Here is a 15,390-nt window from a genome sequence, read left to right as displayed (position 1 = left end):
TTTGTAAATTTTGATGTAAAAATGAGAAATCGCTGATAAACTTTGAACCCCTCTAACTTCCTAACGAAAAAAAATTTTGTTCCCAAAATTGTGCTGATGTAAAGGAGACATGTGGGAAATGTTATTTATTAACTATTTTGTGTCACAGAAATCTCTGGTTTAACGGTATAAAAATTCAAAAGTTGAAAATTGCAAAATTTTCAAAATTTTTGCCAATATTCAATTTTTTTCATAAATAAACGCAAAAAATATTGTCCTAAATTTGGTACTAACATGAAGTCCAATATGTGACGAAAAAACAATCTCAGAATCACCGGGATCCGTTGAAGCGTTCTAGAGTTATAACCTCATGAAGTGACACTGGTCAGAATTGCAAAATTTGGTCTGGTCATTAAGGTGAAAATTAGCTCCGTCACTAAAGGGTTAAAAACCAGAGGGCAACAGATGAGATCAAAACTTTTGGCCATGACTGTAGATCCTACCCTGCGATCTTGCCATTTTGTATAGTCACTACAGCCAAATTAGAGGCTGTAAATCATTACAACTGTCAGTCATTGTGTGAAAATCAATATATTACTAAAGGGCTGGGGTTACAAACACTCCACCCTAGGCAAAAGATTGCTACCTATAAAGAAGAAGAGGTTAGTCCCATGTGCCCAGCTGCAATATAAATGGTGTATAATGTATTATGCAGTGGTACAGAAAATTAAAAAAAAAAAAAAAAATCCCTAAAATCTTATTTCTAAGTTATTTTCTGAAGATGCATCTCACACACACACACCTTCCCCAGTAGGCTCTAACTACAAACTGAAGTTTTAGGGTTTCTTTCTTTCAGGAAGAAGGAAGGTAATAATGACAGAGCATGCTCAGTACTTGATCGAGCATTGGGGTGCTCGGGTACACTTTGTGCTCTGACAAGTGTCGCTGGTTCTTGGATGTGACGTTCCTCAAACAAACACTAAGCGCCAACTCGCTTCACTCGGTGTGCCAGTTCGCATCATTAAGGGGAGCTACTTGCAGTCAAATGTCTCTCCCTTAAGGAAGAAAAAAAGAACCTGCCTTGGAAATGTTCTGTATATGGCTGGTTGAATGAATGCAAAGACAAACTGCCCAGTCATTGAGTTCTTACTTGAGTTGAGCTCATCCGAGCCTCTGTTGCATGGGTGCTCCTTACTAAAGTTGAGCAGGGCAAAGTATTCACTCAACATTTAGGCTATGTGCGCACTTACCGGATTTTGCCGCGGATTTTTCGCGGATTTGCTGCATGTTTCGCTGCAGAAAATGTTCATAACATCTCTGCAGTGAATCACCAGCAAATCCTAATGGAGAAAAAAAATCCTGTGCGCACTAGGCGGAATTTGACAGCTGCATGTTTTGCTGCGGGAATCCCGCAGCAAAAACAAGTGCATGTCACTTCTTTTCCGCACATCGCTGCGGGATTTCACTCCATTGACTCCAATGTAATCGTGAAATCCCGCAGGGAATAACGCAGGCAGCAAATTCTGTGCGGTTCACTGCGTTTTCCTGCGTTATTCCCTGCGGTATTTCGCGGTTTACCTCCGGTAATGTACATCGCCTGTCTGCGGTTTTGCAGGGAAGTGATGTCATTACAGGAAGAGGAAGCCGTGCAGAGAGTAAACACACACACATCACAGACACAGAACACATCACAGACATAGAACACATAGACACAGACACATAGAAATAAAACGGAAATATAGAAAACAAAGAACGTGGGCTCCGCTGCATATTTACCATCCAGCCGAGGTAAGCACACAGCGGCGGCCCGGTATCCTCAGGCTGGGGAGGGACAGGGGCAGGGGTAATGTCCCCGCCTCACTCCCCCTCCGGCAGCCGAGAATATCAGCCGCAGCTGTCCCGGCACTGTTGCATACATTATGCGGCACTACCGGCGTGTCCCCGGCTCTTCTTGCCACCGTGTAGCAGTGGTGGCAAGGTAATACAAGGGGTTAATGGTGATGGGGGACCACCGCCATTAACCCCAGGCTTGATCATGGCAGCGTCTATGTGACAGCTGACATGATCAACCCGTAAGTAAAGTGAAAAAAAACACAGACACCGAAAAATCCTTTATTTTAAATAAAACCAACAAGCCTCGTTCACCATTTTATTAACCCCCCCCCAAGCAAAGCTCCGACATAATCCACAGCTCCGGCGTCCTGCGCTGCTGACATCCAGCCGCGACTGTCACAGACACAGGCTGAATGCAGCAGACAGCAGAGGTAATTACCGGTCATTTCCCACGGCCGGTAATGTGAACTCACTGCCGACCGTGGGAAATGCAGCGATCTGTCATCTGTCCATCCATCCATCCATCTCAGAATTAAATGACTTTTTTTTTTTTTTTTCAATGTGCTTTATTGCATTGAATGCAATAAAGCACATCCCAACCCGCACGCGACAAAACCGCGGCAATACCGCGAATAATACCGCGGTAAAACCGTGGCAAACCGCATGCGGTTTTCCGCGGTTTTTTACCGCGGGTGCGGTAATCTTTGAGAGCATGCGGAAATTTCTCAAGGAAATTTCATTTCCCAGTGCGCACAGAGCCTTAGAGTACCGAGCACCAAGCACCAAGCAATCCTCCCATTCTAGACGGCCAATTTATTTTTTTTTTTTTTATGGCTAGACTATCATGGGTTTGTGTTCCATGGAGCAGTTTGCATGTGCCTTTAGTAAATAAAAAAAAATCTGCTTCTCATCAGATTTGAAGTGTCCCAATCAGGTCATTGGGTCTATGAAAAAAAAAAAAAAGTCACACCGATGTGACAGAGGAATGAGACTTGTAACGTTATCTGCTGCTCTCCTTACCAGATGGCACATATTTTGGAATGCATAAGCATGTCAGTACTATGTAGCAACGCATGGAGTACAAAGTAGAAATGAGTACAAAGCACAGGCAAGTGTAGGTAGAAAACAATAAGGAATAAACATTTATTCATGCAATATGCAGATTTTATATGAATTATGCAGAGTATGGGAATAAACATTCTTGTTTTAAAAGTACAGAGTGTAATATAATTCTCAAAAGGAACAAATACTAAAAATGCCTAAAAAGTGTCCAATTTCCTGATAATGGACAAGCAAATCTCAGGAAAAGTGGTTTTATAAATGTTTGATGGATAATAAAGACACTATACAACACGATCAGCTGCTATTCGCCTCCTGTACAGACACCTTCAGAACAGTTAAACATATAAACCCATAATCTCCAGCACACTGCATTCATAGGACGGACCCTATTGACCGGTAATGGCAAGCAGCATCTTTCTGTAGTCTCCACTGGTGTCACCTGCGATCATGGAAGCAAGGCTCTTTTGGTACATTTGTACAAAGGCTTGTTTTATTTGCACAAGATCAATCTGAAAAGACAAGATTTAGAACAAGATCAGACTAAAGATCCGCTGTACTATTCTCATGCAACTAATTGTGAACCAAGCAGAGATCAGCAGTCAGAGGCCATCATAAAGAATAATCAGGATGTCCGACCCTACATAGAAATTGAAACAATACACTTTGATGCAAATAGCATATCATCCATAAATGTAAAGCGTTGTGTGGAATTTTCACGAAGAGCGTATACAACGTTAAGTCCTGAAATATTTGGGCGATGACCATCTCTCTGATTTGGCCTCTGCGAGCCACTATTTTATATTTAAAATGAAACCAAAAAGATGTAATTGAAGTGGAGACTTTCAGGCCTAATTAAAATATAAAGTTTAGTTACTTAAAGACTGGTTGCATTATTTAAATTGAAGAGCGTGCCCTTAATCTTTTCAGATCTAATAGAATTATTGGGAATGTTTTTAAGGTTTATACATAAGACGTTATCAACCAAGATACATACCTCGCTGCGGGTTACAACGACCCTGATCAAAGTGGAGTCTTTGGTTCCTGCTCCTTTCATGGCCTTATAAAGTCTCTCGGCAAAATAGGCTGGACGGTTTATGGCGCACTGCACTGTAAATAGATAAATAGAGCATTATTACACCCCTCAGACAGGAGCACCTGGGCGGGTTACAGACTCAACTACTTAGAATGTTAGCAGAAAATGTCCCATTTACAGAAAAAAAAAACAAAAAAAAAAAAAAAAACACCTTTTCACTTATTTTTACTAACCCCCTTAGGGGATTTAATGCGGTGATCATCTGATCGCTTAGACAGAGCAGTGCATCAGTATCGCCCTGGTACAACACAAATGCCTACTTCCTATGAACACCGGCGCTCACAGGAACTATGACAGACACATGGGTCATCAGCTCACCCCCAGCTATCATGGCAACCCATCATGACTTCACCACAGGTCCTGCAAGTGAAAGTAAATTGATTGTATAATACTTATGCTAATTATAACAGGGCAGGGGACAACTATGAATTACCCCCCAAATATTATCTGCTCTACAGCTGCTGTCACTCAAGAAGCTGATGATTTTGTAAACTTTACTTTCCTGGATTTCAAAGCCTATTCATCTGTGCTGACCACTATAGGTATGTATAGAATCAGCCTGATAAGCCAGTGCTATACTGACACTTTGGTTTTGTAAATTTTGTTGGAAAAATTAGTGAAACCTAAAAAGGAACCATGTTTTTTTTCTCCAGAGTACCTAAAACCCCATATATAGCAGAAAATTACTGTTTGGCAGCACTGCATTGCTTAGAAGGGAAGGAGCCATAGCGCTTTTCCAGAACCTTTGTGCTACCAGTATTGTGGAAGCCCCCTAGATTTCAGTTAGCAGATGAAAGACCTGTGGGGACTAGTTTTGTTATGGGTCGAGTTGAATACCATTTGTTAGCAAATTGTGGTACAAAACATTTTGATCAGTTGACATACATCATGGTTTCCATCGACATCTCCGAAATAAGCAATTTAGGTGAAACCCCTGATGGATCCATTCACTATAAATGAGGCAGCAGAGCTACTCTCAACTCAGTTTGGCCTCTGTTCAGCTGTGTCAGTCTTTTCAAAAGTGTGCACAAAACTGTTGACCACACTTGTGCACACCTAACAAGATGAGAAAAATAAATAAATAGCATGACACTGCTGGACCACAGGCCAGACAGCAGGTCAAAGTAACCCCATCTGCCTCAAAGTGAATTTTCAGTTGGGAATTTTATCTGAATCACATTTTTTTTTATTATGTTTTTCTTCAAAGATTGACCTAATCCCCGATGTAAGGCAATGTGTCCACGTTGCTTTTTACCTGCTTTTTTGCTGCTTTTTCAACTGCAGCGTTTAATGGCAAAATAGATGTGTTCTGCTTTTCAAGCAAAGTCTATGGGAATTTGGGTTTCTTGTGCCCACTATGCAGTTCAAACTGCAGCCTTTTTCTGGCAGAAATTTGGTCAAAAACTCTGCTTTGCAGTTCAAAACGCAAATGGCAAAAACAATTGCATGTCAATTGTTTTTGCCATTTGGGTTTTGCACTGCAAAGCTGAGTGTTTGACCAAATTTCTGCCAGAAAAAGGCTGCAGTTTGAACTGCATAGTGGGCACAAGAAACCCAAATTCCCATAGACTTTGCTTGAAAAGCAGAACACATCTATTTTGCCATTAAACGCTGCAGTTGAAAAAGCAGCAAAAAAGCAGGTAAAAAGCAGGTAAAAAGCAACGTGGACACATAGCCTAAGGGCTCAGCGTAGAGTGCAGGATAAATGTGAGCAAAGCCTTACTGCGATCATTAAATGCAAACCATATATTAAAAAAAAATAAAAATAATAATAATATATATAGAATAAGAACTGGCCTTTTTACTATTTTTTTTTACGCCATCCACCTTGCGGTGTAAGTGACGGAGCAGTTTTATTTCTCATGCCACTAGGATTACAGTGATACGAGAGAGCTAGAGATATATTTTTATTTATTTTTAAGGTTTGACTACTATCACGCAAACGTTATTTTCTTTACAGTATAAGGGGTTTTTTTGCATCACTAAATTTCGAAGGTTAGTTTTTTTGGTTTTTTTTTTTTTAACTTTTTTTACTTTCATGCCGCCAGTCATGTGATGGTGATAGCTTTCCATTATGCTTTGTGAGGCAAAAATCAAGAAACAGCAATTCAGGATTTATGGGTTTTTTGTTTTTTCAACAGTCACTGTGTCACAGAAGTGATAAGACAACTTTTTTTTGTTCTTCAGGTCAGTAAGATTACAGCGATACCAGTTTTATATGTTTAGCTGCTTTTACACCATGAAAACAATTTTATAGAAAAAAAAAATAATTTCTGCATTGCTAGATTATGAGAGCTGTAGCTTTTTTAGTTTTGTCGCTGAACGATATATCATGGCTTGTTTTTTGCGGGACAAGATGACATTTTCCATAATACCATTTTTAAATTGAGATGTGACTTTTTGATAGCATTTTTTTCCCCCACTTTATGAGCTGCGTGATACATAGTTTGTGGCTTTTTACACAATAAGAACAAATGTCAGAAAAAAATTGCATCACTTCATTCTAATAGCTACAGTCTTAAATTTTTCCGCTGATGCAGCTGTATGGAGTGGTTTTTTTTTTTGTGAGACAAAATGACGTTTTCAGGGACGTAATCTTTATTTACATATGACTTTTTTGTCCCGTGTATTCTAGGTTTTGTTTGACTATGATGAAAAGAAAATGCAATTTTTACTACATTTCATTTTTACTTTTAACATTGTTCACTGAATGTACACGGCGATTGCAAATGTGTCTTTTTTGCCATGTAATTTAGCTTTTATCTAAATACGTGAATTTATTGGCATAATATTTTATTAAAAATGTATTACTTATTTAATAGGAGGTTCATAAATTTCTAGTGGAATATATATATTATTAAAATTACTTAATTTCAACTTTTACTTCTCTTATCATTGCTCTAATGCATTGCCATCACAATGCATTAGATCATGTCACGGGGATGCCAAACCGGGTGAGAGATGGCTCTCTCGCAACCTTCTAAATGCAGCATTTAGTGAGAATTATACAGCCAGAGGCAATGCGGGCACCGGTTCTGTATATGATAGCTGCAGCTCGGCCATCATTTAAGCAGAGCTCCCGGAGGCGATTGAGCGCTCACAGTATATGTGCCTGCATGATCGCCATGATGTAAGAAAACCTCAATTTTGGGGGGGGGGGGGGGGGGGGGGGGGGGTCACGACACACACCTTGCAGATCATGCTGTAAGGATAACAATGTGTTGGGAAGGTGTTAGATTAGATTACTTTTAAACCTCGATTTAAACAATGGGTCAATTTCAGATTGCACATTCACTGACGTATTATGAATGGCATAATAACATGCTAAAGAATACTTACAAAGCGGAAGATGGATTAGTTTAACTGCTCTTCTTTGGGGTAAAATAATAGCATCACATAAAATCACTGCCGAAAACCATTACTGCATGCGTAAAAAAAATTACTGACTTCACAATTTAAACTCCTTCCCCCCCCATGCATCTGTCAAATCAAGAAGATCCCCCCCCCAACCCCTGCCCCATACTTCATTTCCAATAGAAAAAATTGCATTGGGTACGATTACGTACAGATTGCTTTCAATCCATCTTCTATATGTCCAGAGAATTCTCTTCCTATGGCACTTATTAAGTCACGCTTTGAAATCTGTAATAGATAATGAAGTACATTAGCAAAAGTTATTAAAACAATTCCTGTTCAGGGACAGGTATAACATGTACTTCTTGGGTATAAAAACCTAATTCCTTTGAGTTGCAGAAAAATTTAATTTTTTTCCCTCTTCATTACGTCATTCTTCTGTCATTCTAGTCGAACAAGGGCTTTTTTTTTCTGGGACAAGTTTTAGTTTTAAATGACACCATTCACTTCATCATATATTGTAAAACAATGGAATAATGTACAGCGCCATGGAATAAATGGCGCTATAATAATAAATAAAAAATTCAGTAAAAAGAAAGAATGCTTTCAAAATAAAACTATTCTATCTATATGCTAAGTGAATGAATAAAGATACCTAAAATCAAAATCAGTATTTGGTATGATCACCCTTTACCTTGAAAAGAGCATGAAGGTATCAATCCTGGCTACACTTGCACAGGGAGGTTGTTCCAAACATCTTCGAGAACTCACCACAGATCTTCTGTGGATGTCACTTTGCATAAATCCTTTGGTCTCTTAATGTAATATTTGGTATTGGGATCAGGGCTCTGCATGGGCCACAATCAGTTCCAGGACTCCTTGTTCTCCTCTATGGTGACGATAGTTCTTAATGACATTAGCTATATGTTGGGGCCGCTGTCCTACTGCAGATTACATTTGGAGCCAGACACCTCACTGATGGATAATTATCTTCCTGAATTTCTCAGCAGTGAGGGCAAGGAAACGGCAACATTGAGGACCAGAGACATACTGGCAGCTAAGAACATTTAGTTCAGGAGATGAAAGACAACATACACATTTCTCTTCAAAATCAGAAGATGTCCAGCAGTTTGATCAGCTCATAACTGGCAGCAATCAATGTAAACCAGCTATACCCATCAACTGTTTGGCAAACTATGGCCAGAAGTGATCTTCATGGAAGCATTATAGATCAAAACCAAACCTTTACTAGGAAACAAGGCCAAGGAATTGAACAATACATGAAAACATAAGAACTGGGGCGCTAAAAATGGCAGCAGGTTCCTTGGACTGCTAAGTCAAAATCTAAAATATTTGGCTTTAACATGAGGCATTTTGTTTTCACGAAAGGGCTGAAGAGCAGCACAAGAATGATAATTTCTGCAAGTAACAAGGCAGCAAAATTTACTCTATAGCAGGACAACAACCCCAATCATATTACCATATTACCAAAGTCATTAAGGACCTGAAGATAAAGGCTGTCTGGGATTACATGGAGAGACAGAAGAATCTGCACAAGCTACATCCACAGAAGATCTATGGTTAGTTCTCCAAGATGTTTGGAACAACCTCCCTGCCCAATTCTTTAAAAGACTAGCATACAAGTTTAAACTAGAAGCATTGATGCAGTTTTGAAGGCAAAATGGTACTCATGCCAGACTGGTTTGATCTAGACCAGAGATGGGCGGATCCGAACTGTAAAAACGCATGCGGTAGTGATGCGGATTTTTTTGCCAGGAGGTGTAAATTGGGTGCAGGAATATGGTGTAAAAATTTCATTACCAAATCTGCATCTCTTGGCAAAAAAAACCAAACAAACAAAACTGGTTTTCTGCTAGGAGATACAGGTCTTGGAACTCAATGACCTCACCTGAGGTCAGGTTACCTGCGATCACAGGTGAAGGACCGTGGTAACCTTCAGCTTTGACCGCAAATGACCTGAGTGAAGTGACCGCTCATTGCGCAGCCCATTGCCGCTCGCTGTGATATTCAGATGTAGCAGTGCTGGAATCGGCGTGGGACCTCGGGTGGGGGGGGGGGGGGGGGTTGGAGATTATCAAGTGGTGAAAGAGTGCTTTTTCATGTTTTATTCCAAATGAAGGGAATTTTGTTTACTTACCGTAAATTCCTTTTCTTCTAGCTCTAATTGGGAGACCCAGACAATTGGTGTATAGCTACTGCCTCCGGAGGCCACACAAAGTATTACACTTAAAAGTGTAAGGCCCCCTCCCCTACTGCCTATACACCCCCCGTGGGATCACGGGCTCCTCAGTTTTAGTGCAAAAGCAAGAAGGAGGAAAGCCAATAAACTGGTTTAAGCAAATTCAATCCGAAGGAATATCGGAGAACTGAAACCATTCAACCTGAACAACATGTGTATACAAAAAAACAGGGGCGGGTGCTGGGTCTCCCAATTAGAGCTAGAAGAAAAGGAATTTACGGTAAGTAAACAAAATTCCCTTCTTCTTTGTCGCTCTATTGGGAGACCCAGACAATTGGGATGTCCAAAAGCAATCCCTGGGTGGGTAAAATAATACCCCATGATAGGGCCGTAAAAACGACCCTTTTCTACAGGTGGGCAATCGCCGCCTGAAGGACTTGTCTACCTAGGCTGGCGTCCGCCGAAGCATAGGTATGCACCTGATAATGCTTGGTAAAAGTGTGCAGACTCGACCAGGTAGCCGCCTGGCACACCTGCTGAGCCGTAGCCTGGTGCCGTAATGCCCAGGACGCACCCACGGCTCTGGTAGAATGGGCTCTCAGCCCTGAGGGAACCGGAAGGCCCGCCGAACGGTAGGCTTCAAGAACTGGTTCCTTGATCCACCGAGCCAAGGTTGACTTGGAAGCCTGCGACCCTTTACGCTGGCCAGCGACAAGGACAAAGAGTGCATCCGAGCGGCGCAGAGGGGCCGTGCGGGAAATGTAGATTCTGAGTGCTCTCACCAGATCCAACAAATGCAAATCCTTTTCACATTGATGAACTGGACGAGGACACAAAGAAGGTAAGGAGATATCCTGATTGAGATGAAAGGGGGATACCACCTTAGGGAGAAACTCCGGAATCGGGCGCAGAACCACCTTATCCTGGTGAAACACCAGGAAGGGAGATTTGCATGACAGCGCTGCTAGCTCGGACACTCTCCGAAGAGACGTGACCGCTACAAGAAAGGCCACTTTCTGAGAAAGGCGAGACAGGGAAACATCTCTCATAGGCTCGAAAGGCGGCTTCTGGAGAGCAAGTAGAACCCTGTTGAGATCCCAGGGCTCTAACGGCCGCTTGTAAGGAGGGACGATATGACAAACTCCTTGCAGGAACGTGCGTACCTGAGGAAGTCGTGCTAGGCGCTTCTGAAAAAATACAGATAGCGCAGAGACTTGTCCCTTGAGGGAGCCGAGCGACAAACCTTTTTCCAAACCAGATTGCAGGAAGGAAAGAAAAGTAGGCAATGCAAATGGCCAGGGAGAAACTCCCTGAGCAGAGCACCAAGATAAGAATATCTTCCACGTTCTGTGGTATATCTTGGCGGAGGTTGGTTTTCTAGCCTGTCTCATGGTGGCAATGACCTCTTGAGATAATCCTGAACACGCTAGGATCCAGGACTCAATGGCCACACAGTCAGGTTCAGGGCCGCAGAATTCTGATGGAAAAACGGCCCTTGAGACAGCAAGTCTGGTCGGTCTGGTAGTGCCCACGGTTGGCCTACCGCGAGGTGCCACAGATCCGGGTACCACGACCTCCTTGGCCAGTCTGGAGCGACGAGGATGGCGCGGCGGCAGTCGGACCTGATCTTGCGCAGCACTCTGGGCAACAGTGCCAGAGGTGGGAACACATAAGGAAGCCGGAACTGCGACCAATCTTGAACTAAGGCGTCTGCCGCCAGAGCTCGGTGATCGTGAGACCGTGCCATGAAAACCGGGACCTTGTTGTTGTGCCGAGACGCCATTAGGTCGACGTCCGGCATCCCCCAGCGGCGACAGATCTCCTGAAACACGTCCGGGTGAAGAGACCATTCCCCTGCGTCCATACCCTGGCGACTGAGGAAGTCTGCTTCCCAGTTGTCCACGCCTGGGATGTGAACTGCGGATATGGTGGATGCCGTGTCTTCCACCCACGTCAGAATCCGCCGGACTTCCTGGAAGGCTTGTCGACTGCGAGTTCCTCCTTGGTGGTTGATGTATGCCACCGCTGTGGAGTTGTCCGACTGAATTCGGATCTGCTTGCCTTCCAGCCACTGCTGGAAGGCTTGTAGGGCAAGATACACTGCTCTGATTTCCAGAACATTGATCTGAAGGGTGGACTCTTGCTGAGTCCACGTACCTTGAGCCCTGTGATGGAGAAAAACTGCTCCCCACCCTGATAGACTCGCGTCTGTCGTGACCACCGCCCAGGATGGGGGAAGGAAGGACCTTCCTGTTGACAATGAGGTGGGAAGAAGCCACCACCGAAGGGATTCCTTGGCCGCCTGAGAAAGGGAGACGTTCCTGTCTAGGGACTTCGACTTCCCGTCCCATTGGCGGAGAATGTCCCATTGTAGTGGACGCAGATGAAACTGCGCGAAAGGGACTGCCTCCATTGCTGCTACCATCTTCCCTAGGAAGTGCATGAGGCGTCTCAAGGGGTGTGACTGGCCTTGAAGGAGAGATTGCACCCCTGTCTGTAGTGAACGCTGTTTGACCAGCGGAAGCTTCACTATCGCTGAGAGAGTATGAAACTCCATGCCAAGATATGTCAGCGATTGGGTCGGGGTTAGAGTTGACTTGGAAAAGTTGATGATCCACCCGAAACTCTGGAGAGTCTCCAGCGCAACGTTCAGGCTGTGTTGGCATGTCTCTTGAGAGGGAGCCTTGACAAGTAGATCGTCCAAGTAAGGGATCACGGAGTGACCCTGAGAGTGCAGGACTGCTACTACTGCTGCCATGACCTTGGTGAAGACCCTTGGGGCTGTCGCCAGACCGAAAGGCAGGGCTACGAACTGAAGGTGTTCGTCTCCTATAACGAAGCGTAGAAAACGCTGGTGCTCTGGAGCAATCGGCACGTGGAGATAAGCATCTTTGATGTCTATTGATGCTAGGAAATCTCCTTGAGACATTGAGGCGATGACGGAACGGAGGGATTCCATCCGGAACCGCCTGGTTTTCACATGCTTGTTGAGCAGTTTTAGGTCCAGAACAGGACGGAAAGACCCGTCCTTTTTTGGCACCACAAACAAATTGGAGTAAAAACCGTGACCTTGCTCCTGAAGAGGAACAGGGATCACCACTCCTTCTGTCTTTAAAGAGCACACCGCCTGCAGAAGAGCATCGGCTCGGTCGGGAGGCGGAGAAGTTCTGAAGAATCGAGTTGGAGGACGAGAACTGAACTCTATCCTGTACCTGTGAGACAGAATGTCTCTCACCCAACGGTCTTTGACCTGTGGCAGCCAAATGTCGCCAAAGCGGGAGAGCCTGCCATCGACCGAGGATGCGGAGAGAGGAGGCCGAAAGTCATGAGGAAGCCGCTTTGGTAGCGGTTCCACCGGCTGCTTTCTTCGGGCGTGACTGAGCCCGCCAAGAATCTGAGGTCCTCTGATCCTTCTGAGTCCTTTTGGACGAGGAGAATTGGGACCTGCCCGAGCCTCGAAAGGACCGGAACCTCGACTGTCCCCTCCTCTGTTGGGGTTTATTTGGTCTGGGCTGAGGTAAGGATGAATCCTTACCCTTGGACTGTAATGATTTCATCCAATCTCTCCCCAAACAGTCTGTCACCAGAAAATGGCAAACTGGTTAAGCACTTCTTGGAAGCAGAACCTGCCTTCCATTCCCTTAACCACAAGGCTCTGCGTAAAACCACGGAGTTGGCGGACGCCACTGCCGTACGGCTCGTAGAGTCCAGGACAGCATTAATAGCGTAAGACGCAAATGCAGACATTTGAGAGGTTAAGGACGCTACTTGCGGAACAGAAGTACGTGTGACAGTGTCAACCTGCGCAAGACCAGCTGAAATAGCTTGGAGTGCCCATACAGCTGCGAATGCTGGAGCAAACGACGCGCCGATAGCTTCATAGACAGATGGAACTCTGGTTGAAATCCATCTATCAGTGGCATCTTTAAGTGAAGCCCCATCTTCCACTGCAACTATGGATCTAGCCGCAAGCCTGGAGATTGGGGGATCCACCTTTGGACACTGGGTCCAGCTCTTGACCACATCAGGGGGAAAGGGATAACGTGTATCCTTAAGACGTTTGGAGAAACGCTTATCCGGATAAGCGTGGTGTTTCTGGACTGACTCTCTAAAGTCAGAGTGGTCCAGAAAAGTACTCAATTTACGCTTGGGATACCTGAAATGGAATTTCTCCTGCTGTGAAGCTGACTCCTCCACTGGAGGAGCTGGGGGAGAAATATCCAACATTTTATTGATGGACGCTATGAGATCATTCACTATTGCGTCCCCCTCAGGTGTATCCAGATTAAGAGCGGTCTCAGGATCAGAATCCTGATCAGCTACCTCTGCCTCATCATATAGAGAGTCCTCTTGCTGGGACCCTGACCAGTGTGATGAAGTCGAGGGTCGCTCATAGCGAGCTCGCTTAGGCTGTCTGGGACTGTCGTCCGTGTCAGAGCCATCACCCCGGAATGCATGGGACCCCCCCGGAGCACGGATTTGTTCCAAATGAGGGGGGCCAGGGAGCATTGAATCAACAGTGCCCATGGTCTGAGGTACCGGTCTGGACTGCAAGGTCTCAAGGATTTTTGTCATAGTCACAGACAATCTATCAGCAAAAACTGCAAACTCCGTCCCTGTCACCTGGACAGTGTTCACAGGTGGTTCTCCTTGGGCCACCTCTAGCAGAGGCCCCGGCTGAGCAAGTGCCACAGGGGGCCGAACATTGCACACAATGGGGGTCAGTGGCACCAGCCGGTAGAACAGCCGCACATGCGGTACAGGTAGCATAGAAAGCCTGTGCCTTGGCCCCCTTGCTTTTTGCGGACGACATGTTGTCTAGCAATCTAGGAGGGTATATAGCCAAGAATAGCGACCGTACAGTGCAATGTATAGAATACAAGCATAAAGTACAAATGAACACTTCGGCACAAGTGGGGTCAGCACCAGAGGTGCCGCTTACCGCCCGCTCCAAGCGGGTGTGTGGTCGCCAGAATCCCGTGTCTGGGTCTCCCAGAGCTTGTCTCCCTTCTCCACTGAGACTGCAAACAGGAATGGCTGCCAGCGTCCTGTGAAGAGGGGCGTGCCGTGGGCGTGCCCCAGACAAAGTGCGGGAAACTGGCGTCCCACTGTGCCCAGTGAGGGGGGTTGGAGTATGCTAAGCAGACTCCAGCCCTCGGCGCTGACATTCTGACAGCGTCCCGCCCTTCCCCTGACTGGCAGGCCTGGGGGCGGGAACGAAACGGAACTAGGCCGCAAAAGCCGGGGACTCGATTTATAAGCGCGGCCGCCGTATAAGCGCGGCCAGCGCGGAAGTCCCCGGCGCACCACAAGTCCCAGCCGCGATGCTGGTGTGTGTGTGCGCGATTTGTACGGGGACACAGAGTACCTTAATGTAGCAGGGCCATGTCCCTGACGATACTCAGCTCCATGTCCAGCAGATTCCCAGGGCTGTGGACGGAGCACGGTCTCCTGTGCCTGGAGACCGATAGGATCCCACTTCACCCAGAGCCCTAAGGGGATGGGGAAGGAAAGCAGCATGTGGGCTCCAGCCTCCGTACCCGCAATGGGTACCTCAACCTTAACAAACACCTCCGACAAAAGTGGGGTGAGAAGGGAGCATGCTGGGGGCCCTAGTATGGGCCCTCTTTTCTTCCATCCGACAAAGTCAGCAGCTGCTGCTGACTAAACAGTGGAGCTATGCGTGGATGTTAGCCTCCTTCGCACAAAGCATGAAAACTGAGGAGCCCGTGATCCCACGGGGGGTGTATAGGCAGTAGGGGAGGGGCCTTACACTTTTAAGTGTAATACTTTGTGTGGCCTCCGGAGGCAGTAGCTATACACCCCAATTGTCTGGGTCTCCCAATAGAGCGACAAAGAAAAAGGATTT

At 45.3% G+C, this 15,390-nt stretch overlaps 1 protein-coding gene across 2 annotated transcripts in view; it reads right to left on the bottom strand.

The window, feature by feature from the left end:
• Nucleotides 1-2,927: 2,927 nt before the first annotated feature.
• ANXA7 (annexin A7) overlaps nt 2,928-15,390 on the bottom strand; it is a 95,309-nt gene continuing 82,846 nt past the window's right edge. For both annotated transcript variants that reach the window (XM_075348818.1, XM_075348817.1), the window contains 3 exons: nt 7,534-7,609; nt 3,869-3,981; nt 2,928-3,383 (listed from right to left, as the gene is read on the bottom strand). In XM_075348818.1, the coding sequence (XP_075204933.1) occupies nt 3,261-3,383; nt 3,869-3,981; nt 7,534-7,609 (312 nt within the window). In that variant the 3' untranslated portion in view covers nt 2,928-3,260. The remainder of the gene's footprint in view (nt 3,384-3,868; nt 3,982-7,533; nt 7,610-15,390) is intronic.

This window comes from Anomaloglossus baeobatrachus, chromosome 5, assembly GCF_048569485.1.
Source record: "Anomaloglossus baeobatrachus isolate aAnoBae1 chromosome 5, aAnoBae1.hap1, whole genome shotgun sequence".
Taxonomy (NCBI): domain Eukaryota; kingdom Metazoa; phylum Chordata; class Amphibia; order Anura; family Aromobatidae; genus Anomaloglossus; species Anomaloglossus baeobatrachus.
This window is presented reverse-complemented; position numbering and strand designations above follow the sequence as displayed.